General features: G+C 34.3%; 4 protein-coding genes across 9 annotated transcripts; 2 read left to right on the top strand and 2 right to left on the bottom strand.

Annotated features, from left to right (window-relative positions):
- Positions 1-1,518: 1,518 nt before the first annotated feature.
- On the top strand, positions 1,519-6,245 carry LOC127075791 (pentatricopeptide repeat-containing protein At4g32430, mitochondrial). Of its 6 annotated transcripts, none has more exons than XM_051017263.1 (4): positions 1,519-4,276; positions 4,462-4,792; positions 4,901-4,969; positions 5,762-6,245. In XM_051017263.1, the coding sequence occupies exon 1, from the start codon at positions 1,586-1,588 to the stop codon at positions 3,956-3,958; it is 2,373 nt and encodes a 790-aa protein (XP_050873220.1). In that variant the 5' UTR covers positions 1,519-1,585; the 3' UTR covers positions 3,959-4,276; positions 4,462-4,792; positions 4,901-4,969; positions 5,762-6,245. The 6 variants fall into 6 exon arrangements, with proteins under 6 accessions (XP_050873220.1, XP_050873219.1, XP_050873218.1 ...); XM_051017262.1 differs by having other exon boundaries at positions 5,058-6,245; XM_051017261.1 differs by adding an exon at positions 5,058-5,143 and having other exon boundaries at positions 4,462-4,969.
- A 4,559-nt stretch (positions 6,246-10,804) lies between these two features.
- LOC127075790 (peptidyl-prolyl cis-trans isomerase CYP18-1) lies at positions 10,805-13,929 on the top strand. The gene is made up of 5 exons (XM_051017259.1): positions 10,805-11,014; positions 11,100-11,174; positions 11,817-11,978; positions 13,020-13,178; positions 13,623-13,929. The coding sequence occupies exons 1-5, from the start codon at positions 11,012-11,014 to the stop codon at positions 13,704-13,706; spliced, it is 483 nt and encodes a 160-aa protein (XP_050873216.1). The 5' UTR covers positions 10,805-11,011; the 3' UTR covers positions 13,707-13,929.
- A 127-nt stretch (positions 13,930-14,056) lies between these two features.
- Positions 14,057-15,740, bottom strand: LOC127075789 (4-hydroxy-tetrahydrodipicolinate synthase, chloroplastic). The gene is made up of 3 exons (XM_051017257.1): positions 15,451-15,740; positions 15,302-15,373; positions 14,057-15,193 (listed from the first exon to the last, which is right to left on the bottom strand). The coding sequence occupies exons 1-3, from the start codon at positions 15,531-15,533 to the stop codon at positions 14,269-14,271; spliced, it is 1,080 nt and encodes a 359-aa protein (XP_050873214.1). The 5' UTR covers positions 15,534-15,740; the 3' UTR covers positions 14,057-14,268.
- Positions 15,741-21,185: 5,445 nt separating this feature from the next.
- LOC127075788 (4-hydroxy-tetrahydrodipicolinate synthase, chloroplastic) lies at positions 21,186-22,987 on the bottom strand. Its single transcript, XM_051017256.1, has 3 exons — positions 22,762-22,987; positions 22,313-22,393; positions 21,186-22,187 (listed from the first exon to the last, which is right to left on the bottom strand). Exons 1-3 carry the CDS (start codon positions 22,821-22,823, stop codon positions 21,260-21,262), a joined length of 1,071 nt encoding a protein of 356 aa, XP_050873213.1. The 5' UTR covers positions 22,824-22,987; the 3' UTR covers positions 21,186-21,259.
- Positions 22,988-25,640: the final 2,653 nt, after the last annotated feature.

Here is a 25,640-nt window from a genome sequence, read left to right as displayed (position 1 = left end):
TTGTCATACACATAATACTTATTCTGCACATAAACCCTGGGTTGATAAAACTTCCGGGAGAACTAACCTCAAAGGACAAAAAAATATGTGAGTACCTAAAAAAATAGTATATATTGCAAATATCCTTAGCAGCCAAGTTGAGACACCAATCAAGGTACCTGGACTCTGGATACTCACGACACATGGCGGGAATAAGGCATATGTTCCAAAAGTTGGAACTTAAGCCATGTGGCTCTGTAGGCTTTGGAGGAGACCAAAAGGGTAAAATCATTGGCTCTTGAAAAATAGGTAATGGTTCCCTTCCCTCTATTTTTATTAATGTGTTATTAGTTGATGGTTTAATGCATAACCTCTTATCCATAATTCAATTAAGTGACAATGGTTATGACATTATCTTTAATCAAAATTCATGCAAAGATGTAAGTCAAGGGATGACTCTGTACTTTTCAGTGGCAAAAGGAAAAACAACATTTAAAAAATCAAACTTTTAGATTTAGAAAATAAAACTGTTAAATGTCTTATGTCAGTGAACGAAGAGCAATAGACTTGGCATGGACGGGTGGGTCATGTTAGCATGAGAAGAATCTCAAAGCTTAACAAACTCAACTTGGTCATATGCCTTTCAAATATGAAGACGGTGGAGATGCGTAAGCCCTATAAGTTGATGTCTCTGCATCAACCAAATTAGAACCAAATAGTGTCGCTAGTGAGGGTCAAGCTTTTCCCCTCCAAACTGATGCATGCTGCAAAACTCTGTCGTGCCTTAATCTAGCTTAGTTACCAGTCATAATGCATATAATTAAACAACACAAGCATTACCAGATGAAACACAATGAAAATAAAGGCGAACAATGCATACAGACTAAATACGAAAATGCATTTTCGGATTCTGGAAAATCAAAACGTTGAACAAATCCGAAAGTTCATTTCCGTAATATTCTATAACTCAGAGAAGGACAAAAAATGGTAGAAATGCATTTGAATCCAACATCCAAAAAATGCAAAGATAATTTAAACTACCTATCAAACACATTGTTAAGTAAATAATATATATAAACTACCTATTACACAACCTAATACTCAATTTCGACAAATGTGTAGAGAAATGAAAACGTATAGAAAAATCAAAATCTACTAAATGTGATTTTGATGTTGAGTTATTTGATTGTTGGATATTGAGATTAGAAACTTGGAAGTGAGTTGAGTGGGTTTGAGAATTTGCGAGAGTAAAATGAAATGAGAAAGGAGGAACGCATTTTTGATTAAAAACGCGTTCATCATGAATCTAAGTAAGTTATACGAAGATACATTTTCGTTTTCAAAATTTTAAAGATAGTTTTGATTTTTCACTAAGTATGAGAGCAAGTCTTAGGATGGAAAAACAATCTCATAAAATTTTAGCAAATAAAATATTAATTTTTTATAATAAACTATTTATTTTTTATTATTATTATTATTTTAAAAACTGAAATATATAATAATAAAAAATTCATTTGTACAAAAAAAAATTAAGTTCCCCTTGACCCAAATAAATAGAGTGCGACTGCAAACCAATTTTTCCAGAAGAATCATTGTTTCTCATGTTATGTTATACTCACTAGTACTAACTTCCAAAACCCTCAATGTCCACGAAACACAGTTACAACGATCATTCAAAACTTGTTCTAAACTATTCCACTCACTCAAACAACATGAACAGAACCTGTTCGACAATATTCCCCACCCAAATCCTTCTTCAGTTAACCGCTCCATGCTTAACCTCTTGCACAACAACCTCCCCTTTCAAGCTCTTTCCATATTCAAGAAACATTCTCAATTTCATTTTCTTCAAAATGTCGATGAGGTAACATTTGCACTGTCATTTAAGGCTTGTCGGGGAGAGTTTAATTTGGGTTCCCAAATTCATGGACTCGCGGTATCTACCGGGTTTGTTTCCCGTGTTACTGTGTCGAACTCGCTCATGAAGATGTACTGCAAAGCTGGGAAATTCGAATGTGCTTTGCGTGTTTTCGAGAATTTGAGTTATCCAGATATTGTTTCTTGGAATACTATTCTTTCTGGGTTTGAGAAGAGTGTTGAAGCTTTGAATTTTGCGTGTTTTATACATTTAAATGGGATAGTTTTTGATCCTGTGACATATACTACTGCGCTTTCGTTTTGTTGGGATAGGAATCAGGATGATCATGGTTTTTTATTTGGGTTGCAGTTGCATTCTCTTGTGGTTAAATGTGGATTTGGCTGTGAAGTTTTTATTGGGAATGCACTTGTGACAATGTATTCAAGGTGGGGGGAATTAGATGGGGCTGGGAGAGTGTTTGATGAAATGCCTATAAGAGATTTGGTTTCTTGGAATGCGATGCTTTCTGGGTATGCTCAAGAGGGAGAATGTTATGGGTTGGAAGCGGTTTTGTTGTTTGTCAACATGGTGAGACAAGGTATGTTGCTTGACCATGTTTCGTTCACGGGTACGGTTTCTGCTTGTGGTTATATTAGAAACTTGGAGTTAGGAAAGCAGATTCATGGTTTGGCTAAAAAATTAGGTTATGGAACACACGTTGCAGTTTGCAATGTTTTGATTTCGACTTATTCAAAGTGTAAGGTTCTTAATGATGCTAAGGCAGTTTTTCAGGCCATGAGTAATCGAAATGTAGTGTCTTGGACGACAATGATTTCTATTGATGAAGAGAATGTGGTGTCTCACTTTAATGCTATGAGAGTTGATGATGTGTATCCAAATGATGTTACGTTTATAGGATTATTGCATGGTATAACAACCAGGAATATGGTGATAGAAGGTCTAATGGTTCATGGGTTATGCATAAAAAGCTGTTTTTCATCAGAACAAAATGTCTCCAATAGCCTTATTACCATGTATGCCAAGTTTGAATCCACTCAAGAATCAAAGAAGATTTTTGAGGAGCTTAACTATCAAGGAACAATATCATGGAATGCATTAATTTCAGGGTATGCTCAAAATGGCTTGTGTAAAGAAACTTTCCTTACTTTTTTGTCTGCAATAAAGGAGATTATGCCCAACCAATACACATTTGGTAGTGTGTTAAATGCCATTGCCGCAGCTGAGGATATTTCTTTGAAACACGGGCAACGATGTCATTCTCACTTGATCAAACTTGGGTTAAACACTGACCCATTTGTTGCAGGGGCTCTGCTTGATATGTATGGTAAACGCGGAAGCATTAGCGAGTCTCAAAGAGTATTCGATGAGACACGCGAAAAAACCCAGTTTTCTTGGACAGGGATGATATCTGCCTATGCCCGCCATGGAGATTATGAGTCAGTAATGAGTTTATTTAAGGAAATGGAAAGGGAAGGAAGCAGTCCTGACTCCATCACTTTCCTTTCTGTTTTGGCAGCATGTTGTAGAAAGGGAATGGTTGATGTAGGCCATAGAATATTTGACTCAATGGTGTTAAAACATTCACTTGAACCATCCCCTGAGCATTATTCAGTTATGGTGGACATGTTGGGCCGTGTGGGACGGCTAGATGAGGCAGAAGAGTTGATGCATCAGATTCCAGGAGGACCTGGACTCTCAGTGTTGCAAAGCTTGCTTGGGTCTTGTAGATTACATGGGAATGTGGAGATGGCAGAGAGGGTTGCTGATAGTTTGATACTAAAGGACCCTGCAAGTTCAGGTCCTTATGTGTTAATGGCAAACTTGTATGCTGAGAAAGGAAAGTGGGACAAAGTTGCTGAAGTGCGAAAAGGGATGAGAGGGAGGGGAGTAAAGAAGGAAGTGGGATTTAGTTGGGTGGATGTTGCTAACGTTGATTCCTTGCATTTGCATGGTTTCTCATCTGGGGATAAGTCACACCCAGAGTCTGAGACTATTTGTAGAATGGCAGAGTTTTTGGGATTGCAAATAATATTTTCCAAACAGAGTAGAGTGGAGGAAGGTGATTGGTCTCGAGAGTTTGAACTGATGAGTCATGGATAGCTTACTTGATCGTGCTCGTTCAAAAAGAAACTAATGTGTGCTCATTCAAAAGAGAGTATGGGAAAGAGGATGGGTACTTTGTTGAAAGAGTTCCTTCAAAGCCCTTATCTTTTACATTTTGGAGTTTCCCCCAAATTGAGGGGGTTATTATGGTTGTGTAGCTTCACTTCATTCAACTACCAAAATTGCAACTTTGCAATTTAGCTCAAAGTTGTAAACCCCAACTTCTTTCCCCACTCTCTGACCGGTCTTTTTCTCTCTCGAGTTGCATATTTTTCCATCAGCACATATATTTGTTAATAGTTTGGTTTGATTCAGGTATTTCTTTGTTCCGGCTTTTTGAATCACTCCATTCAGGTCTTTTGTTTGTCTTTCTGCTTTGAATCATTTGGTAATCCAATAATTTTAAATGTTTTCTTGTTGTTTGTTTGTTTGTTCATGGTTGATTTGTTATGAGTTCGTGGAATTTTATATATTTTTTATTTTTTATTTTTGTTTTTCAGTCTATGGTCTTGATTATGCTTATGGGGCACACGAGAATTCATCAACGGGGATATTTGAAGGGGAACATGAGAGATGTGAAGGGTTTAGATTTACAAAGACAATTTTAATTGGAAAACGGATAAGGGAGTTGGTGAAATAGGGTGTGATAGAATAACTTGCTGCTGAGTGCAGAGGAAATGCTTACATTCTCATTACAAAAAATTGTATCCAGTACTGTGACGATGCTTGTGTTAAACTCTAAATTCTATACCAAGTTTGGGAGTTTTATCTTTTGCATTTTGGAGTTTCTCAATTGAGGAGTTTCTGGAAGAAAAATAAAGATTTTACTATGTAGTACTCTCATTTAATTCAACTACCAAAGTTACAATTTTTCTATTCAGTTCATAGTTGTAAACCCTAACTTTTTTTCCCACTCTCTATCCTCTCCTGTTCACACAGGGTATTTGGATTTGTGAGTTTGTTTCATCACCACAGATGTTTGAGAATCAATAGCTTCCTTTGATTCAGGTATTTCTACTTTCTGTTTTTTTATTTATTTATTTCCCGTCTTCATTATTGCTGAATCTGATCTATCTATCCGCTTTGAATCATTTAGGTATTTCTCCGTTTTGTCTTTTTGATTTCCTGTCTTCATTATTGCTGAATCTGGTCTATCTATCTGCTTTGAATCATTCCATTCAGGTATTTTGTCTGTGTTTCTGCTTTGAATCATTCAGCAATCAAGCAATTTTTAAATGTATTTTTGTTGTTTGTTTGGGTTCATGGTTGATTTCTTTAGGTTTGGGGCAAACAAGTCGGTTTTGTAAGATTAACGTCTAATCCAAATTCTGATATTGCATAACAGGTTATTTTAGGTTTGTTGAGTCCCCTTTTGTTGGGCCACATAGAGCGCCCCTCACCTTACATACTCATATTGTATGGTTGAGTTAGACCCGACTCAAATTTTAATAGTAATTTATCTCTAAGGTTGATATTTGTTAGGGAGGCAAAAAGTTGCGAGGATCCAGAGTTTATATTGGCTTGGTTTTTAAGAATAAATGCATGAGTAAAGCAGTAACTTTACGTGTTTGGCATTTCGTTATCTTCTGCGGAGAGGAAAAATAGGAATGGGACACTGGACGGTAATGCTTATTTTTAGGGAGGTCATTCAATATATGTTATATTCATCCTTTGATGATCAGTTTTACTGGGGTGACAATGCAAAGTCAGCAGAATATTTTTCCAACCAGTTTATGTTAATCTGAAACATTTATTTGGGTTTTAACTTTAAAACTTTCAATATGCTGTGTGATGGTACAGGTACTGGTCATTAGCCATGGACATTCAGTTATTGGAATCGAAAAGCATAGCACAGTAGCTAGATCAAAAGGGTAAGAAAGCCATGGCTAATTATCAGAGTCACCATGTAAGTGAACCAGTGTTATCTGGCGAATCACAGAAAGACATTTTTAGTCGCCATCCTTCACAATCCGCCATAACAGTTGTCAAAAACTCCGCCACTGCAATCCGTCATGGCCAATATTTGACAATGAAGTGAGCTAAGTAATAAGAAGTCAGGCTCAATGCCATTAAGATCGACTATTTTAATCTTAAAGCTTTGGCTAATGAACGGGTTGTGAAAAATGGAAACAAGCTGATGATTTGGTGTTATTTGTTAGTAATAATTATAAGAGTGTTACTATCGTTATTTTTAAAGGTAAAATTATATGTATTTTAATACTAGAGTACTGATTACAATTTGAACATGTCTCCTAATGAAAGCTTCCAGCATATTTCCAGTTCCTATGTAATGTCTGTAAGTATTGAGTGCCTTTGTTTATTTGAGGTGTTAATATGCATACACCGAATGCAGTTCATGAGTTAATAACTGCATGTAATTTGAATCTTATCTAATTGTTTCACGTTTTCTTTTTCCTTTATGTTTGGAAGGGTGCATCAATGCTCAACCACTTTTTATGCTTGTTATGAGACCTTGTAGAAACTTGAGCAAAAGTTCTCTCTGATTGACTTTAAAATTCTTTCCTCTGCCTTAACCAACAGCGGATTGAGAGCTTTGTCTTTGTTTTGAGATTGGTTGGTGGTCTTGATTCTTCTATTGGGAGTCTCTAATATGTTGATAGTGGTTCAAGATTTTTAGTTTTTTGGGTTTACTCTAGAGTGTTGTTTTGTCATGTTTTTTTTAGCTTTTTGGGTGTTTTTGTCTTTGTATTTGTGAGTTGAGTTTAGTACTATACTTTCTGATCTCATACATACTTTGTTGGAATCTTTATTTCGATATTATATTAATATATTAATTTGTCATTGAAAAAATCGATATATTTCTTTGTTGGACAAAAAGTGCAAACCTAGCTCAATAGAGAGAGTGGTGTTATTTATGGTATCTCCCCTCTTTTTCTTTTCATGTATAATTAATGTTATTATTGGATAATGAATTGCATATTTGATCAATAGTTCATAGGCTGAAAAAGTAGTCACCCATAGGAATAATTGTAACATGTACTTTATTTTATACTTCCAACTTATTTTCTAACCTCAATTTGAATTCTCAATTGTTTTTATTTTGCATACACAAAGTGACATCATAATCAAATATATTAACAAAGTTCTAATGTAGGTATGAATTAAAAATTACTTAAATACCATACTAGGACACGTTTTTGAATTTTAAAAAGTTTTGAAAATCAATTTATCACCTAAGAAATTAATGACTAAGTTGCATGTAAGATTTTTCTTTTTAATCAAGATGTTTCGTGATAATGTTTAAAATTGTGCAATAGACTATCAACTATGAAACAATAAATATACGTCATGTTAGTAAGATTAATACAAAGCCTAGCCGTAAGCCTAAGCTTATCAACTATGAAACAATAAATATACGTCATGTTAGTAAGATTAATACAAAGCCTAGCCGTAAGCCTAAGCTTAGGACTGACTTGAGCCAACCAGCATATCAATAAGATTAATATAAAGCCTAGCCATAAGCCTAAGCTTAGGACTGACTTGAGCCAACCAGCATGTCAATAAGATTAATATAAAGCCTAGCCATAAGCCTAAGCTTAGGACTGACTTGAGCCAACCAGCAGAACCGCATGTGGTATTAATTATTGATACCGCTCTCAATTTGTAAAATTTGTATATTTTTGGGGATGTTATAACATAAATGTTGTCGCAGTAATTTTTCAATACTCGCTCACTTAAATTTAAAAGAAGATTTCAGATCAAATGCTTCTATAAAGCAGTATATTAGCTGAGATGTCGACAGATTTGAACCTCAACATAGCGAGTAAAATTCAAATTTAACAAAAGTGATCATAGTCTTGAACTATATCTCTAACATCTAACCATAATACAACTATTTTTAGGTGTATTTTCAAAAAGCCTGTGTTATTATGACTATGCATGTCTATCACGGTTCAACGAATGCTCTAGAAATTCATGTATGAGATTTCATGGAAGCGGTCTCACTTCCACATTCTGAAAGATGAGTATATCAAGAGTATTCATATAATTAGACATTCCACTACATATCGAGTATAGTTCTCATTAAAATTTTCTTTCACCTCAACCTCGAACTGCTTCATGAATCATGCACACTGACACATCCATTTTCATATCACTTCACAACTTTTTACCCATTGAACATGAATTTCTAGATCTCCAGTCTTTTAGGTTGGATTATCATTATTAGTGATTTATTGATCTATTGATAATAGTCCCATCATCTTAGGTGTATTTTGGAATTTTCTCTAGCTAATCTTTTTGTCAAAAGTCAACTAAGTTTTCATCAGTACGTACATGATCCACTATAACATCTCCCTTAGAGAGGAATTCTCTAACGATGATGTGCTTATGACATATTTTTCGTCTCTTACTGTTATAATTACGATTCTCAATTTTTGCAATAGCCGAGTTACTATCATAGTGGATCAAGACAATAAACATCAATTTTTTTCATAGAAAGAATCTTCGCTAGTAAGCATCTCAACCACCTTACTTCTACACTAGTGGTTGCAAGTGCTATTATTTATGATTTCATAGTTGATTGAACAAGAATCTTCAATTTCTTAGACTTCCAAGGAACTACTCCTCTAACTATCCTAAAAATATAATTGGTAGCCACTTTGGAATCACCGATAACATATTCCAATTAGCATCATTGGACTGACTTCATGGTCCTTTAAAGCTATTTCATGCTCTCTTAATAAAGTGTGAATGCTATATACTAGGTCTACTAATAAATGCATAACAATCTTATGGCATATGCAATGTCCGACATTGTACAAGAAGTGAAGAAGTGAGATACTTGAGTCTCAATGATGCTTTTATATTTATATTGTCTTACACTATCACGGGTTGTTGAAGTCATATGACAAGTTGATCAAGTTAGAAACAACTAAGGTATTAATGATTCACATCATTCTCTCTATTTGCAAAAAATTTATACATCTTTTATGAATGTTTGATGACTAAACTATGATTGGATGCTGATTGGCCTACCAACTAGGATTAATGACTCTAGATCAAACAAAAATACATTATCCCAAAAAAATCAATTATCCCTAATTTTGGATATCTTTCACATCTTCATCATTATCATTGTATACATTTTTATTCCTTCTCTTTTTCAATTTCCAAACATCAAATCCTCCTTTACTTCATAACTTTTAATTGTTACGAATTTTATCAGACCTTCATTTTCCTCCTTTGTATACACCCATTTACCACCGTGATTATGTTGTGGTACAAAATTCCCACGCCGTCTCCATGTTTGTGAAATTCCGACCACTACCCATACAATTTCCTTCCCATCTTAAAATTAGCACTACCATGTTATATTCATCTAAAACAAGATGAATTTGTTCTTATATTGAGTCGAAAAGATTCGAGGCAATGTCAACTTATTCAATGAAAATATGTGTCAATATATATATATGTTTTTTGCATGCTCGTGTGGTGTTATACCACTATAAGAATGACCTTAACAAGAAAAATATTTTTTTTCCGAGATATCCTTTTTGACAAGTACTCGATGAATTGAAGTTTGTGACCGTTTAGGTCTCCATTGGTGCTAGAATATATTAACTTGAAATTAACTAAGGAACAATATCAATAAGTCTAAACTTACTTTTTGTGTGCTTTGGGTACATATGTTATATGAATTGCTTATATTGGTATTTCACCATTCTTAGGATTAAATGGCACAATAACAAGTCTCGTTGTTGCAATGTCTTTTGTATCACCATTTTTTATTTGGATCTAATTTTATATAAGTCCTATCATTATATTCATACTTAAACATCTTATACACTTGTGGATTATGTTTGACATTTCCCACTTTGGTTGATTAACTTCATATGATTCCATACTACGATGTTTCTTTGGCTCGCTGAAACACATTTTTATTGAGGAAGAATAATCCTAAGACCAACCGGTCTTTAAAAATTTGTTTAAACCATTTTTGAATGTGATTTCTTATTCATTTTGTCCATAAATACTATCATAGAGATATATAAGATGTTTAAGTATGAACATAATGATAGGACTTGTATAAAATCGGATCAAATAAAAAATGGTGATACAAAAGACATTGCAACAAAGAGACTTGCTATTGTGCCATTTAATCTTAAGAATGGTGAAATACTAATACAAACAATTTATACCATGTATCTCTAACTTTGTATTTAATCATTCATATATTATCAAATAACAACATAATTCATCATATTTGGACAATAATTTCCTATTTAATATGTAAAAATTAGATTAGATAAAAGTATAATAAGAAACATAAAATAATAGCATAAAACAATTTTAAAAATATTATAATGATAAAAAAAAATAGAGGAGATGAAAGATTAGTGAAGACGAAAAAAAAATGGGAGAGATTAGAGAACAGTAGTATAAAAATGAGAAGATGAAAAACAAAGAATATAAGAGAGTAAATATTAGAGAAGAAGATGCGAGATGTATATGATAAAGAAAATGCAATATTGTTAAAAGAGATTTGAGAATGTTGAAATTGAAACTTAAACCGTGAAGAAAATCATTCCTAATAGATTTAGGTTTGAGTTTAATGTGAGTTAAGTGAAGATTGAGCTATAACATATTGCACTGAGATTCAATTTGATTCAATATGCAAAATACAATCGGTAAACTAACCCGATCCATGCAGTTTTGTTAAAATATAACCCAAACATATTTGAACAAAATATAACTTTTTACAATTTTCAATTTAATTTAATTCGATTTACAATTTTTTATTAGACCAATTTGATTTTGAAGAAACTGTCCCCCTTCCCCATCCATCTTATAAAAGGAAAATTTTTAAAGACTAATATTTGAATTAATATTTGAATTTTTTTCTTGAGATTTATCATTCTGAATTTCTCATTATACCCCCAAAAGTCCCGGACCGAAATAAATAATGGTTGAGTGCCGAATATCTTAACCCCTCCATCTTTTTCTCCAGAAGAATCAAGCAGAAACCTTCACATTCACATTCACACATCTCACTACTCCTTTGGTTCCTCAATTTCTCAATCAAATTCAATGGTAACTGCCAACACTCTTCTCTTCTATTCTATCACTCTCTTCTCTCATGTTTTACTTAATCTCTTTCATTCATTTTTGTTTTCAGTCGGTTACTCTTCACACAAACCTAGGTGATATCAAGTGCGAAATCTTCTGCGACGAAGTCCCTAAAACCTCTGAGGTACTTCTTTCACTTCTCCGCTTTTCTCATTCTTATTTCAACTATTCAATTCATTGAAAAATCAATTTCAATTCAATTATTACCATGGTGATGAAGATTTGATTCACGTTTTGGAAAATAGGTCTTTTGATTCACGAAGCCAACATATAAAATAATTATTTGATAACCATATTTGGTTAAACTAAGATAATGATTGTGAACTTAGACTGTGTATGTTTGGTTCTGCGGTGAAGAAAATTGTTTAAGTTAATTGATTTTGTAAAATTGATTCTGATTAAAAGTGCTTATGTAAAGTGATTATTTATGTTTGGATAACTTTATGCAAAATTGAGTTGAACATTAAATTTTAATATAAAAATCACATTTAAACTCTAAAGTTAGAAATTCTAGCTTAAGAATCAATTTTGGAGGCAGAATCAATTAAACCTTAGAAGAACCAAACACTCTGAAATCAATTCTACAACTCTAGAATTGCTTTTGGTTCTTACAAAAGCTAAACCTAATGGACCATCTCTTATGCATTTGACCTCAAGTTAAAGAATGCCGTTCTTTCCCTTTTCTGTTGTTTTCATTGGTTCTTCTATGTTGAAGGGTGATGTAACTAACGATTCGTTTTTCATGTGTAAATGCTTGTAAATCCAGAACTTTTTAGCGCTGTGTGCGAGTGGTTACTATGATGGGACTATATTTCACCGCAATATTAAAGGTTTTATGATTCAAGGTGGAGACCCAACTGGTACCGGTAAAGGAGGGACTAGTATATGGGGCAAGAAATTCAACGATGAGATAAGAGAATCTTTGAAGGTGAGTTCTTCTTCGTGTTAGTTACTATGAATTATGAAACCGTGGTTTTGGGGATTATGCCTATGTTTGGGTTGTATTTGTTAGGCTTGTTAGAGCAGGGAAAAACATACTGTATGGGTTTTTACGTTTGGGGCATTTTAAAAAACAAATGAACCATGGCGTGTTGCGAAATACAGGCTATAGCATTGTGGTATTAGGAATTTGAACGCATCACTATTGTTCCACAGTATGCTATTTAATACAAAATGTTGTCAAATAGCAGCTATAGTTAGTACTCTAGTAACTAGCGTAGTGGAATTTGAAAAAGTCGCTATTTGACCTGCGATGAACAGCAGTTGATGTGGGTTTAACGAAGTATATTTGCTTCTACTGAAAAAATGGTTGGAATAAATTAAAACAGAACATATCCATTAGTGAAGTGTTACCTTTGGCAGTCTGTTATACTTTTTAATCAATGCCAATATCAGAACTATGAAATCTGGGTCTACACACATAGTTGCTATTGGATAGATGTCATTTTCGCTAGCACCGCATTAAGATAAACTACTGTTATCAAGATAATCCATATGAAAAACACCTCTGCATTCAAAATGGCTTTTTAAATTACTTCAAGCTATTTCATAGATGATAGTTTTTCCAAAGCTAAAATTTCAAAAGTACTCAGAAGTCTCGTATTCGCATTAGTTAGCTCAATGTTATTTCTTACTCCTCTTAACTTTGTAAGTTTACGAGATTTTATCATTTTTAAAAATATATCAATTTTGTTAAACCTAATGGGCTGTACCTACTCTTTATCATATGAAACATGACTTTCCAAGTTCCAGCACTTAATTATCTGGTCAAAGGTCAAATTTTCTGTGATTCAAATATAGTTATCTTACAGTAGTTATGTATGTTTTTGTGATCATTTTTGGTTTATGGTGTGGACCAGCATAAGCTTAAGGGGACATTTCTTGTGACGTGCTTTTCTCGAGCAATTGCATACATTTTCTTAAACTGATTATTGTAGTAGTTAATAGGTTGCGCATTTGTATGTTTCAGCATAATGCAAGGGGAATGCTGTCAATGGCCAACAGTGGTCCAAATACAAACGGAAGTCAGTTTTTCATAAGTTATGCAAAGCAGCCACATTTGAATGGACTATACACTGTGTTTGGAAGAGTTATTCATGGATTTGAAGTTCTTGATCTCATGGAAAAGGTATCTTAATCTTCTGCTGATGTCATTTTTTAAAATTTAATTTTTAGTGAACCTCAGACATGTAGGCTATGTTTAGATATTTATTGAATGAGGAGTGTATGAGATCACACACAACGGAAGAGAGTTATCATTCCATTGAATAAATATTTTTATAGAAAAAAAACACTGTTTAGTATAATTTTGAAAAATCAATGTAATCAATACTATTATGATTGCATTCTATTTCACCCTTTCCATTCGTTTCCATCAATCCAAACATAACCTAGTTTTTGGTTTTGGCAACACAATAAAGGTCTCTAATTCTTGCAACAATGATGTATTTGTGCATTTTATTGCTGCCATGCCCATATACACTTAAATGTCTCATTTAGAATTCACGTGCAATATGCACACTTACTAAACATCTGAGAAAAGAATAAATGATATACTTTTTTTATTGTGCAGACTCCAATCGGGGCACAAGATCGACCACTTGCAGAGATAAGGCTCAATCGTGTAACAATGCATTCTAATCCACTTGCTGGTTAGACTGGTTTCTACAGTTCATGTAAAATCGAAGTTTCAATTTCCCTAAACAATAGATCTAACTAGCTAGAGTCAAAGATGATTCTTACATGCCGAATTTAGTACTTGGTCACATCTTCTTCTGATTCAAAGATTTAATCTGGTAAAATAGTATAATGTACATCAAACATAATTGAGACAATTTTGTGCGATGGCAAAAGTTACTCGAGTTTCTCAGCTTTAAATACTCCTGTTGTCTTGGTTCTGTTGTTGCCATTCACTTTTTAATGGATATTTTGTCATCTTCAGGATAACTATTAAGCATTACGAATGTCATAAATGCGACTCGAAAACATCACAAACACCAAAAACAGTTTAAACTTAGTAACAATAGAAATTGTTACAAAAATAGTCACTATTATTTGGAGAAAAGTGCATACAAGGGAAGCTTTTTCAGCCATATATCTTCTATGAAATGAATGAAAAGTTTCCTTTCAGACACAACACAATAGTGCATTTAGTGTTCACAACATAAAAGCCAATACACAAAGTAACTTAAAATAAGGCAGGAAGATGACAATCTAAGCTAATATCGAGAGACTATGATAAAGTCATCATCCTCAAGAACTTGAACATCCTTTTCTCCAACAAAATTCTCCCTACCCATTTCCTTCACCAAATTCACAAACCCTTCCCTTTGTTCCACATTTAAAGGTACATATGGCAACCTAAAAACAGGCTTGATAACCCCAAGTTGAGCAAGAGCAGTACTCAAAGCAATAGGGCTAGGCTCTATAAAAAGCCAATCAAACAAACGCATAAGCTTTGAATTCAATGAAGGATTCTTACCCTCAAACATGAGTTCCCTCATTAAACCAGGAACCAAATTACTTGCAACAGATTGAACTCCAACAGCACCACAATCCCATCTACCTTCATGGCTCAATCCATCAACAACCCACACAACAATCCCTTTATCAGTATACAGTTTCACCCTCTCATTTCCCACACACTCTTTCACACCAACAAAATTAGGGTTTTGAGCCAATACTTCAATCACATCAGGAGGAATATCTTGAGTACTCCTTGAAGGTACATTGTATACAATGACAGGTCCTATAGAAAGCAAACTATTATAATGAGCAAGCAAACCTTTCATTGAGGTTTTTCCATAGTAAGGGTTTATATGAAGAGCGGCATCCATTCCAACCGCAAAACCTCGCTCGGTAGCCTCAATCGCTTCTTTTGTACAGTTGCTTCCCGCATTACCAATAACCTTAACTTTGTGTCCGAAACAGTTTACCGTATGAGCAATGAGCATTATCTGTTCATCCCATGTCATTAACTGCCCTTCACCAGTTGAGCCAGCAACAAGAATACCTTCAACGCCATTCGCAATTTGTATATTCACCAAGTTATCATATGCTTCCAGATCAATTCTTCCATGAGGTAAATACGGAGTCTTAACCGCTGTGATAAATCGCAAACTACGGACATCCTCAATCGATGCCCTGTCAACACGATACACATAAAACATAAACATAAACACATTGAATTATCGAATTTAGTTAGAGAATGGATTCATATATATGAAGTAAAACTTGACAATTCAAAACCACCTGACTGGTGTTGAGCTGGTCATCTGGAGGGAAAAGTCAAGTTTTGCAGCTGCTTGATGAAGTTTGCAAAATCTAATCGATAATGAGAAGAAACATTAGAGTATAAGCTAGAAGAAGAGAAGAATAAATAGAGAAAGAGAATATCAAACCTGGTATTGAAGTTTGAGGGGAGAAGGTGTAAAGTGGATTTTCTGAAGAAGGAGCTATTACAATAACCTTTTAACATGTTCATCAATCAAAACACGTTTGGAGGAGTTGAAAGGTCAAAGGAAGAATAACAGTAGACAGACAAACAAGGTACAAACAAGCATGATCAGTGACCAAAACCAATTTCTTAACAAAGATCAAAAGCAATAATGAATAATAAATAATAAATAGGGGAAATTATTATGAAGGAGACATAGTAAGTTTCTCTACACGGACGTACTAAAATATGTTTGAAAGATTGACTAAGGTCTAGTTGAGTTTTAGTTTTTAGATTTTAATTTTTTTTTTTTAAATTAGTTTTAAAAAAGTTTTGAAGAAAAATGATAAAATAATATATGTTTTTGGTAAACTTATTTTTAAAATATTATTAATTTGTCATTAATAAAAGTGTATCATTTTTTTATTTTTTATTTTCTTAATTTTCACAATTAAAAACTAAAAATTTCAAATTCTCTAAAACCTATTTTAATTTTTTAATTTTTAAAACTCTTAAATAGAAAATAGATTTTAAAACTAATTTTATACTATCAAACAAATTTTATTATTTTCGAATTTTCAAAAATTAAAAAACAATTTTACCAAATCAAATCAAACCTATCTTAAATCTTTAGAAATTTTTACACATATAACCACCATTTTCAACTAAATAACCAAACAAACTATCTTTTCAATTAAAATCTTAATATACTCAACTTTCGAATATATAAATAAAACAAGGGGGTAAAGCAATTGGCACTTGCTCCTAATTTTAGTAGCTACGTCAATTGAATCGATGCCATTGTATTTTTTTAGTTTTCTTTATATTTTTGACTATAAAGAGTTTTTTTAGTAAATAAATTTTTTTAAGAGACGTCAAATTTGCAAGAAAATCCAAAAATAAATAAATATAAAATACAATTGATGATTCATTTGATGGATCCAATTAAAATTAAGAGCAAGTGTTAATTGCTTTGGCAAATCCATTTTTTTTAAAGTTGAATATATTGGATTTTAATTAAAAATGTGTTTTTTTTGGCATTTGGTTGAAAATATTAGTTATATGAGAAAAAAATTCATGTCTTTAAATAGAAATTTCAGTTATCATTGAATAATAATAGACAGTGTAGTAAATAATAAAGAGGAATTATACCAAATAAAAAATGAGCCTTGATGAGTTAAGAAACTCATATTGAATAATCCGAGGGTTTAACATAAATTTATAAGGAATGAGAAATTCTCATCTTACAAGTTGATTTTTTTAGGATTGTCTCAGATTCAATCACACGTTATAAAATTATATCAAAGTTTCTTTCATCATCAACATCAATTAAATTACCTCTTATTAATATTTTTGCTATCGAATCACTCACTATTTATGTCCATATTCTAGATTGAGTTTAGAGTCACATAGCAGACAATATATGACCTGGACATATATTTATAAGTGAGGATAACTTTTATTGGGCAGTGCTCACTAACCCTATGAAAAGCCAAAAATATCTTTTCGCACAGTCCGACGATTGAAATTCGAACACACCAATTATACATCAAATCTCTTTATCAGAAAGGAACCACATCCAAACAAAAAAAAGTGTTCGAATTACAATATCCGAACACACTGTCTAGACATTAAACTTTAGAAAACGAATTTTGCATAACCTTGCATGTATGAGTATTTTCATGATCATAACACAGATATTCTAAAACCCTTCCAAAATCTTCTTCCATTCTCATTTAAGCTGAGCAATATTGAAAGACAATCAAATTAGGAAAAGTCAAAGGCAAAACCACCCATAAATATAGATTCAGGCGGTGACATATTTTTTGATGCATCTTAGTTTTTTGACCCATAAATCTATCAACACCTCAAAGTGTCTAGAATGATCTATTGGTCATTCCCCAACATATTTGAAGTGTTGAAGATTTAATCAACCCTAAGATCAATTACTAATGATCAATAGATTATTATCAACCATGACCAAGCACAAAGGCAAAAAAGTCCAATTAAAATGATGAAAATAATTAATTAACGGTAATAATAAAAATATTTGATGAAATGTATTTAATAAAATATTTGGTTAAAAGAAATAAACAACAAAAAGAAAATGAAAATGGTAAAGTGTGTTAATAAAATAAATAAAATAAAATAAGAAAGAAAACATACAGAAAAAGGAACAAAAGGGTTGCCTGGGTTTGAACCCTCAACATTGGGATTACATGCCTAGCCCCTTACCACTAGGCCAAGTGTGTTTGGCTAGTAATTAAACGTGTGCATGAAAATATATAAAATACATCAATTGAAAATAATGAATGGACCAACCATAATCCTAGGACTTAACTAGTTAAAATGAGTATTCACAAATGATGCTCTTGATCACGGGGAACACTAAACACGCGCGTTGACCAACGCATACCTAAAATCAAAAGCCACATCAACTTAATCAACCAATAAGAACGCGCCAAACAACTTTTTTCAATTTAAAGTAAAAAGGAAACACGGGAAGCAACAAACATGTCTTCTTCTTCAACCTTGGAACCACAAAAATCATCAATCTGCAACTCAAGGTTTCAAGTGGAATCAAGCATGGATTCCACTTCCCTTTTGGTCATCATTTCCTCCTCATACTCATGATCCATTAATTGGCTCTGAGTATGGGGAATTTCATACAAATACGAACAAAAACTTAAGCCTAAAATAAGAATTAAATAGTGTTGGTGCAGTGATTGAAGCTCAAAACACGTGGTTAAGCTTCAGTGGATCATGAGGAACAAAATGGTAACTTATTTGAAACGAAATGATGGTGTTAACTACCTTTTCGGAAAAAGATTCAGATGGTGGTTTCGACGTATATGGGGAGCTCAGGTGAAGGTGTCTCAACCACTTCTATGGATTCAGTTAACTTCAGGAAGGTTTAGGGAGGGTGTTGGAATGATTTTGTGGTGTTGAAAATGGCTCAACGACTATAACCGAATGCTCTTTTTTTTAAGGAAGTGAAATATGTTTTCAACAGGGTTTCGATGGCTGTAAAGCTTGGTTATTGAAGGGAGAAGTATCCTCTATTTATAGAGAAGCTGAGGGAGTGATTAAGGTGAAGCTTTAGGGTTGAAATATTTGATTTCGTTGGAACCCGAAAATGTGTCAAAAACCAAACTTGTTGGATAAGGGTGAGTGATGTGTCACCTACAATTCCCCTTCCACCACTTTGTTCTATATACATGATGTTTTTGGTGAGATGAATGTGTTCCCTACACCTGCTGAAGCTTATTTGACTTGTATCCAAATATGACAATTTTGAGCTTTTGGGATTTTGCTTTGGTTGCACATGTGCTAACTTTCCACTCTCATTTGGGCCTTCATTTGGTGTCTCTAAATGTTGTTGCAACAATTTGGTCATATGGCAAGGAGTGTGTATGAATTTGATGCTTTGGGACATGAAACAAAATGGTTTGGCTGATCTGACTTGTAGTATGCAACATGGTAAGACACAATTTTTGCACTTGGGCCAATTAAAATTTGTTCGTGCATTTTGAACCAAAATTAGGCCAAACCATCTTTGACATGTCCTTAATACAATTCAAAAAGAATTAGGTCAAAATATGTTGTGAGGTGAAAATAACCTTGGTGCAAAGAGGTGGTCCTGACATGCTTTTAGGCCTGACTAGGCAACTTGACCTAACTTGACCAATCCCAATTTTGATGTCCTTAGGTGCTGAATTAGGTTTTGGGTCTTGAAATAAAGTTGGAGAGGAGTCCATTTATGACATTTGGCTCGAAGTAAATCCTCAAAAGGTTAAAAGATGAAAAAGTTATGGGGTTTGGACCAAATGGTAGACCAAACTTTCCAAAACATGACCAAACCAAAATTACATAAGTTACATTTTTGATGTTTCTTGAATTCCAAGGCATAATGATGATTGTTTGAAGACCAAATGAGAAAGTTTTGATAGAAAAAAAAGCCTTGATGCTTTGTAAGATGATCATGGGCCATGCTTATGGATGAACCTTTTGTGATTTTAAAATTCAAAGTTCAAACCCAAAACTTTCACTTATATTGCCAATTATAGATGAAATCGATGGATGTTTTGGTGGATGATGATTGAAATTGGTGAAAAATAGGACTTTGGAAAGATGAATTGACTTTGGTCAAGGTTGACCAAAAATTCAATTGTTGACCAAATTCAAACTTTGGTCAAAATTGTTCTCTTGTATTCCTTGGATGAATGATGAATGGAATGAACTTGAGTTGGATGTAAATGAACTAATGGATGATGAAGTGATCAAGTGCAATCTTCATGAAGTAAGGTTTCAAGCAAAAAGGAAAAACATATAATAAAAGGGGCATAATTAGGGTTTCTTGGACCAAAAGGTTCCTCAAAGCCAAAGTCATACAAACTAGGGTTTGAGGTGTGCATGAAGTGTCTTGGTATAATTTCACAAGGTTAAAGACTAATCAAAGGTTGGATATTAGGGTTTCCTCAAGGGAAAGGCCAAAGCACAAAGTCAAATGATGACTTGTACAAGCTACAAAGGATAAGTGGATTAAGGTTGAGGTTCATGGGTGATCAGATGATCAAGCAATGCTTCCAATCCAGGTTCTCCATCCAATTAGGATTTTGGGAGATGAATGGGGTGACTTGTGCAATCCCACAAGGTCAAATAGTGCTTGAAGATGAGAATTGGGGTTTAGGATGGATTAAGCACACTCCAACATGATCAAGAGATCTTTGTGGTTCTCAGATATGAACACCATGCCTTGAGTCCATGTAGCATGCTATCTTGTTATGAATGTAAATGCAAATGAGATGATGGGATGATAGATGTATGCCTATGCATTAGGGTCATGAAAATTGTATAAGAGGTAGGGTAAATTTGGGGTACGACAACACTAATGTGCACAACTAACCTAACGGTCCCCGTTGAGTACAATAGACGTGAGATGTGTTAATACACTCCCCTTGCGTAATCGACTCCCGAACCCTGATTTGGTTGCGACGACCAATATCAATGTCGCTCTTTCTTGGGTTTCATCGATATTACCCCTTTCCTTTTTAGGAATAAAAAAGTTCAGTGACAAATCTGTTTAGTCCATCATGTGAGCGTTTGATTGCACTTCATTAGATCGTGTTCTCATTTTTCGAGGCGCGACACCCATGCCAGTTTAATTCGCGCCCGATAAATGGGCGTCAATATAATATATAAAAGTACAATGAGCGTAACAACCCCAAATGGATTAGGATTCTCAAAGGCTTATGGTTTATTGAGGGTTAGAGTTAGCTCACATGTGAATGGTGAGAAGCTGTGTATGGTGGTTTTCTCTATGTGTTGATAGATTGTCCCTGTTATCATAGTGCACCTCTATTTATAAATCCTGAAGGCTGTTAATCAAGCGAGCTTAGCCTCTATAAAATATCACAACCTTTAAGGGAGTAGGTGATTGATACATTAAAAATCCAGAAAAATAGTTAGACCCCACGACTTCCAAGGTATTGATGGTTGATCCAAAACACGCACGTCATGGATGGGTGATTGGGAGACTATGTGACTGGTCCTGACAAAGGTGATCGAACCCAATGAAAGGTCCTCAAACTGATGTATAGGTGACTCCCAAAGGATAATACTCACTCTCACCTTGCCTTAGTACCTTCCTTAGTTATTCCTTTACAAAATAAAAAGCAGTTTCCATTGCAAAATAGCAACTAAAAAAATAAAACATGTCTTATTTTATTTGTCAACTTAATATGACACTAAAATGTCACATATGGTTTTTCAGCTTAGTAACGAGCAACAACAATAAAGTCATCATCTTCAAGAACTTGAACATCTTTTTCACCAACAAAATTCTCTCTACCCATTTCATTCACCAAATTCACAAACTCTCTTCTCTTTTCAAGAGGAACAGGAACATGTGGTAATCTGAAAACTGGCCTGATAACTCCAAGTTGAGCAAGTGCAGTGTTCAAAGCAACCGGCGTGGGCACATGAAAAAGCCACTTAAACAAAGGCGTCAACTTCGCATTCAAGGTAGGATTCTTACCTTCAAACATGAGTTCCTTCATCAAACCAGGAATCAAGTTTCCTGCAACAGAGTGAAGTCCAGTAGCACCACATTCCCATCTAGCTTCATGGCTTTCTTCATCGTTCCCGGTCCAAACATGAAGTCCTTTACTCGTATACATTTTCACCCGGTCGTTACCGATACACTCTTTAATGCCAACCAAGTTAGGATTTTCAGCCAATTTCTCAACTACACTAGGAGGAATATCATGAGAAGATCTGGTTGGCACATTGTATATGATGACCCGCCCGACTGAAAGAACGCTGTTGTAATGAGCAATCAAACCATCCGACGAGGTTTTCCCATAGTAAGGATTTATATGCATTGCCGCATCCATTCCAACAGCAAAACCTTGCTCGGTGGCAGTAATTGCTTCTGATGTGCAGTTGCTTCCAGCGTTGCCGATAACCTTAACTTTGTCGCCGAAAGAGTTAACTGTATGTGCTATAAGCATTATTTGTTCATCCCAAGTCATTAAATAGCCTTCACCGGTTGTTCCAGCGACAAGGATACCTTCAACACCTTTTGCAATTTGCATGTTCACCAAATTATCATATGTATCGAGATCAAATTGGCCATTACGCAGGTATGGAGTCTTGACAGCCGTTACCATTCTCAGACTCCTCAACTCCTCCATTGAAGTCCTGGAGATACATTCAGTACACACAGCTTAATAGCACACATAATGTAAAAAAACTTGTGGTGCTCATTGGAAAATCAAAACGAGAATAAATCAACAAGAAACAACACATCCATTAATCAAACCCGCCTTTCTTTCACCCCTGTGGTGCTCATTGAGCGGTCAAAAGCGGGTAGCACATTCGCCATTGGAGACTTCCGGTATGAGGTCCTTCATGACATGAAAAAATATTAGTATGACAGAGACAATTCAAAGTAAATAATTGCAATTTTTTCCACTTTATAACAAACACAACTCAAACCAAAATGGCCCAAGTGGGACCGAAGAAGCCATTTGTGCAGTTATTCTCTGCATGATCAAGGATCGTTAAAGCACAATTTGAAACCTAGCTCTCTAAAATATCATCAAAATCAAGCCCAGTATTTTACTAACATCTTTTTCCATAATAAATATATATATATGAAAGAATTTTTTATATTATGGTTGACGAAGCAATTCACATGCATAGACCAGAATCTAATAATAAAAGAATAATGAGAAATACAAAAAAATATATAGAAATAACATATGAAAAAAACCTGAGGTTACTGGTGGTAAGTGAAGGGAAAATTCGGGAGCTGAATCCTCTCAACATGGCCATTGGAGGAAGAAGTTCCGAAGAGGTAGCGGATGAAGGTCCGAAACCGAGATCAGACCAGGTTGAAGATTCGGAGAGGGAAAAATGGAGAGAGCGGTGTGATGAATAGGACAGGTGAGAGGGTCGAGGCGTGAATATAGATAAAAATAAGAACAAATTAGTACACATAAATTAAATTAATATTCACAAGTGAGTCATACGGGTGAAGATAAGTGGGAGTATAAGATTTGGCACTATTATTGTGAGTAATTTTATTTTTAAAGTATGTTAGAGATAATATTGTAACGAATCAGAATTAATCAAAGAATGATCTTTGTGGTGTGTAGTTTTGCACCTGAATATAATGAAGTGGTTATAACAACATGTTATTTCCTAGGTGTGTGATCTAGAGAGTCGTTGGATGTATTCTGATATTGGATCTCTTGTATTCTTTCGTAAGGTAGTTTCCATGGACTATGAGTGAATCCTTGCTTCCTTTAGGTCGTTAGCCAAAGGTCATTCTGGTCGACCCATAACAGTTGTCCCCCAAACCCTTGTCTATGTATGATAATGAAAGGGTTGTTGTATTCGCCTCATCCGTGTTGGCCATTCCTTTAGTTTAGATGGAAAGTCAAGAGAAGACGTTACTGTTTTTGGAGATTTATGCATTTAATGTGCCTCATGCTTCAAATGTATTTTCACAGGTTCCCTCATGATGATATTCAGAAACTGAAACACTTGAGTATCTCGCTAAGTTGATCTAAAGTGTTGATATGGTTTATTCATTTTAGTGAATCATCATACGATTCTTGAAGAGTCACACTCGCAAGTCTTTGAAACGTTATTTCTGCTTCAATGTTATTTGCATTTTCTACGGCGTTTTTCCTTTTTGTACTTGAAGAAAGTAATGTTTGTCGCATCTCGAAAAATATGACCTCGTGAAGCGCATCACATACTTGCGGATGGACTAACAGAGTCGCCACCGTAATTTATTTATTCCTAAGGAAAGGGGTATGACGATAAAATCCTAAGGGAAAGAAAGGGATGAGATGATTATCGTAACCAAATTTAGGGTTCGGGAGTCGGTTATGCAAGGGGAATGTATTAGCATCCCTCACACCCGTTGTACTCAACGGGAACCTCCTAAAGTCCTAAGAGTTGATTGTTTGTTTAAGTGAATGTTTGTTTTTATTCTTATTTTTATTTATCAAATTATTTTCATTAAAGTATTAACAAAGAGAAAATATTTATAAAAGAAAAAGAGAAAAATAAGATTTTTAATAGTTGAGCTCGCAAAGGATTCAAATTCTCGTGCCTACATATTCTCAAGTGCAATGAGAAAATCAGAGTATCGTAGTTCGGTATAAAAAAGTTTGTGTATTGGTTACTTTTATAGGATAGGGCTTAAGTTGCTCTTCTGTTTAAACTTCACATGTATTGCTCACACGATGGAGCCTTAAGCGTTTGCTTTTGTTTCGCGTTGAACATAACTTCAACTATCCCTTTTTATGAAAAACATTCTTGAAAGGTGCATAAGGGAAAAAATAGTTTGATGGGTTGTGTTGTTTGTAAGTTTATTTGATCTGAAGTAATCAAACGACACGGCGAACACTAATCAATTGATCACGTCTTTATTTGCAAAAAAATATATTTAATTTTATTTAAGAAAATAATTTGATAGATATATAAAATATGAATTATTAGCAATTTGGGAAAAATAAAACTTATAGTTTAGAAAACACATTGTTTATATATATATATATATATATATATATATATATATATATATATATTACGATTTTAGTTTAAATGAAACAAGAAATTAATTTTAATAAAAGAACTATTATCTATTGTTTTAATTTTTTATTAATAAAATAACTAAATTAAATAAAAGATGGTTAGTAATTTTTGTAATTAGGAATAACGAATTTTTTTTTAAAATTGAAATAAATCATTAAGTGATAGAAAAAAAGAAAATGAAATAAACAAATAGGGAGTGGTGCAAATTTAGTCCAAAATAATCGGTTGAGGTAAACGGGAGGTGTTAAAAGAAATGAGACAATGCCCAATGGCTTGAAAGCCCAAGGCGCTTGTTAGAGCCCTGTGAGGGAGAGTCAAAGGTTGACTCTCCTTTGGACGTTGGATCAGTTGACTATGCAGTCAACGAATCACATGAGGAACGCTTGATTGTAATACTAATTTGGGTATACATAATGGATGTATGAGATCAATAATCAAAACAGGGACCATGGTGTGTGTGCGTGTGTGTGTGCGGGAGATGAATCAAAGTACACTCATCTGAGGGCTCCAGATGCATCCACGTGTGGCTGGGTGACGGACACAAGTAGGGAGTATAAAAATGAACTCTCTTTAGAGTTCAGTAATTTCTCCTCTTCTTTCTCTCTCTTACTTCTCACTCTCTAAACTCCCTATCTCTTTATTCCCTTTGTTCTCCCCTATCTCTTCCCCTCAACCAACGAACCACCATTATGAACACCTTCAACCACCACCTTAATTCCAAAACCCCCCTTATCTCCTCCCTAAATCCCACCACCTTCAACCAGTGTTCATCCAGATGATAAACACCAACCTAGAAACCCCAAGATCTTCATCTTCTACCTTACAACCCTAGGAACCCTAACCCTAATTAAAGAACACTAACCCCAAAAATATGAACCTTAAACCCTAAACACATGATCCCTAACCTACAACCTTTAACACTCACCCAGAATCTTCATATCTTCATTGTGTTCATCATGATAAAGATGAATCTTCATCTTCAACCTTCGTCCAACCCCCCACCTAACCCAGATTCATACTCACCCCCATCTAAATCCACCC

The sequence above is a fragment of the Lathyrus oleraceus genome, chromosome 4 (assembly GCF_024323335.1).
Source record: "Lathyrus oleraceus cultivar Zhongwan6 chromosome 4, CAAS_Psat_ZW6_1.0, whole genome shotgun sequence".
Classification (NCBI taxonomy): domain Eukaryota; kingdom Viridiplantae; phylum Streptophyta; class Magnoliopsida; order Fabales; family Fabaceae; genus Lathyrus; species Lathyrus oleraceus.
Note: the sequence above shows the minus strand (reverse complement) of the source record. Positions and strands in the feature narration are given on the sequence as shown.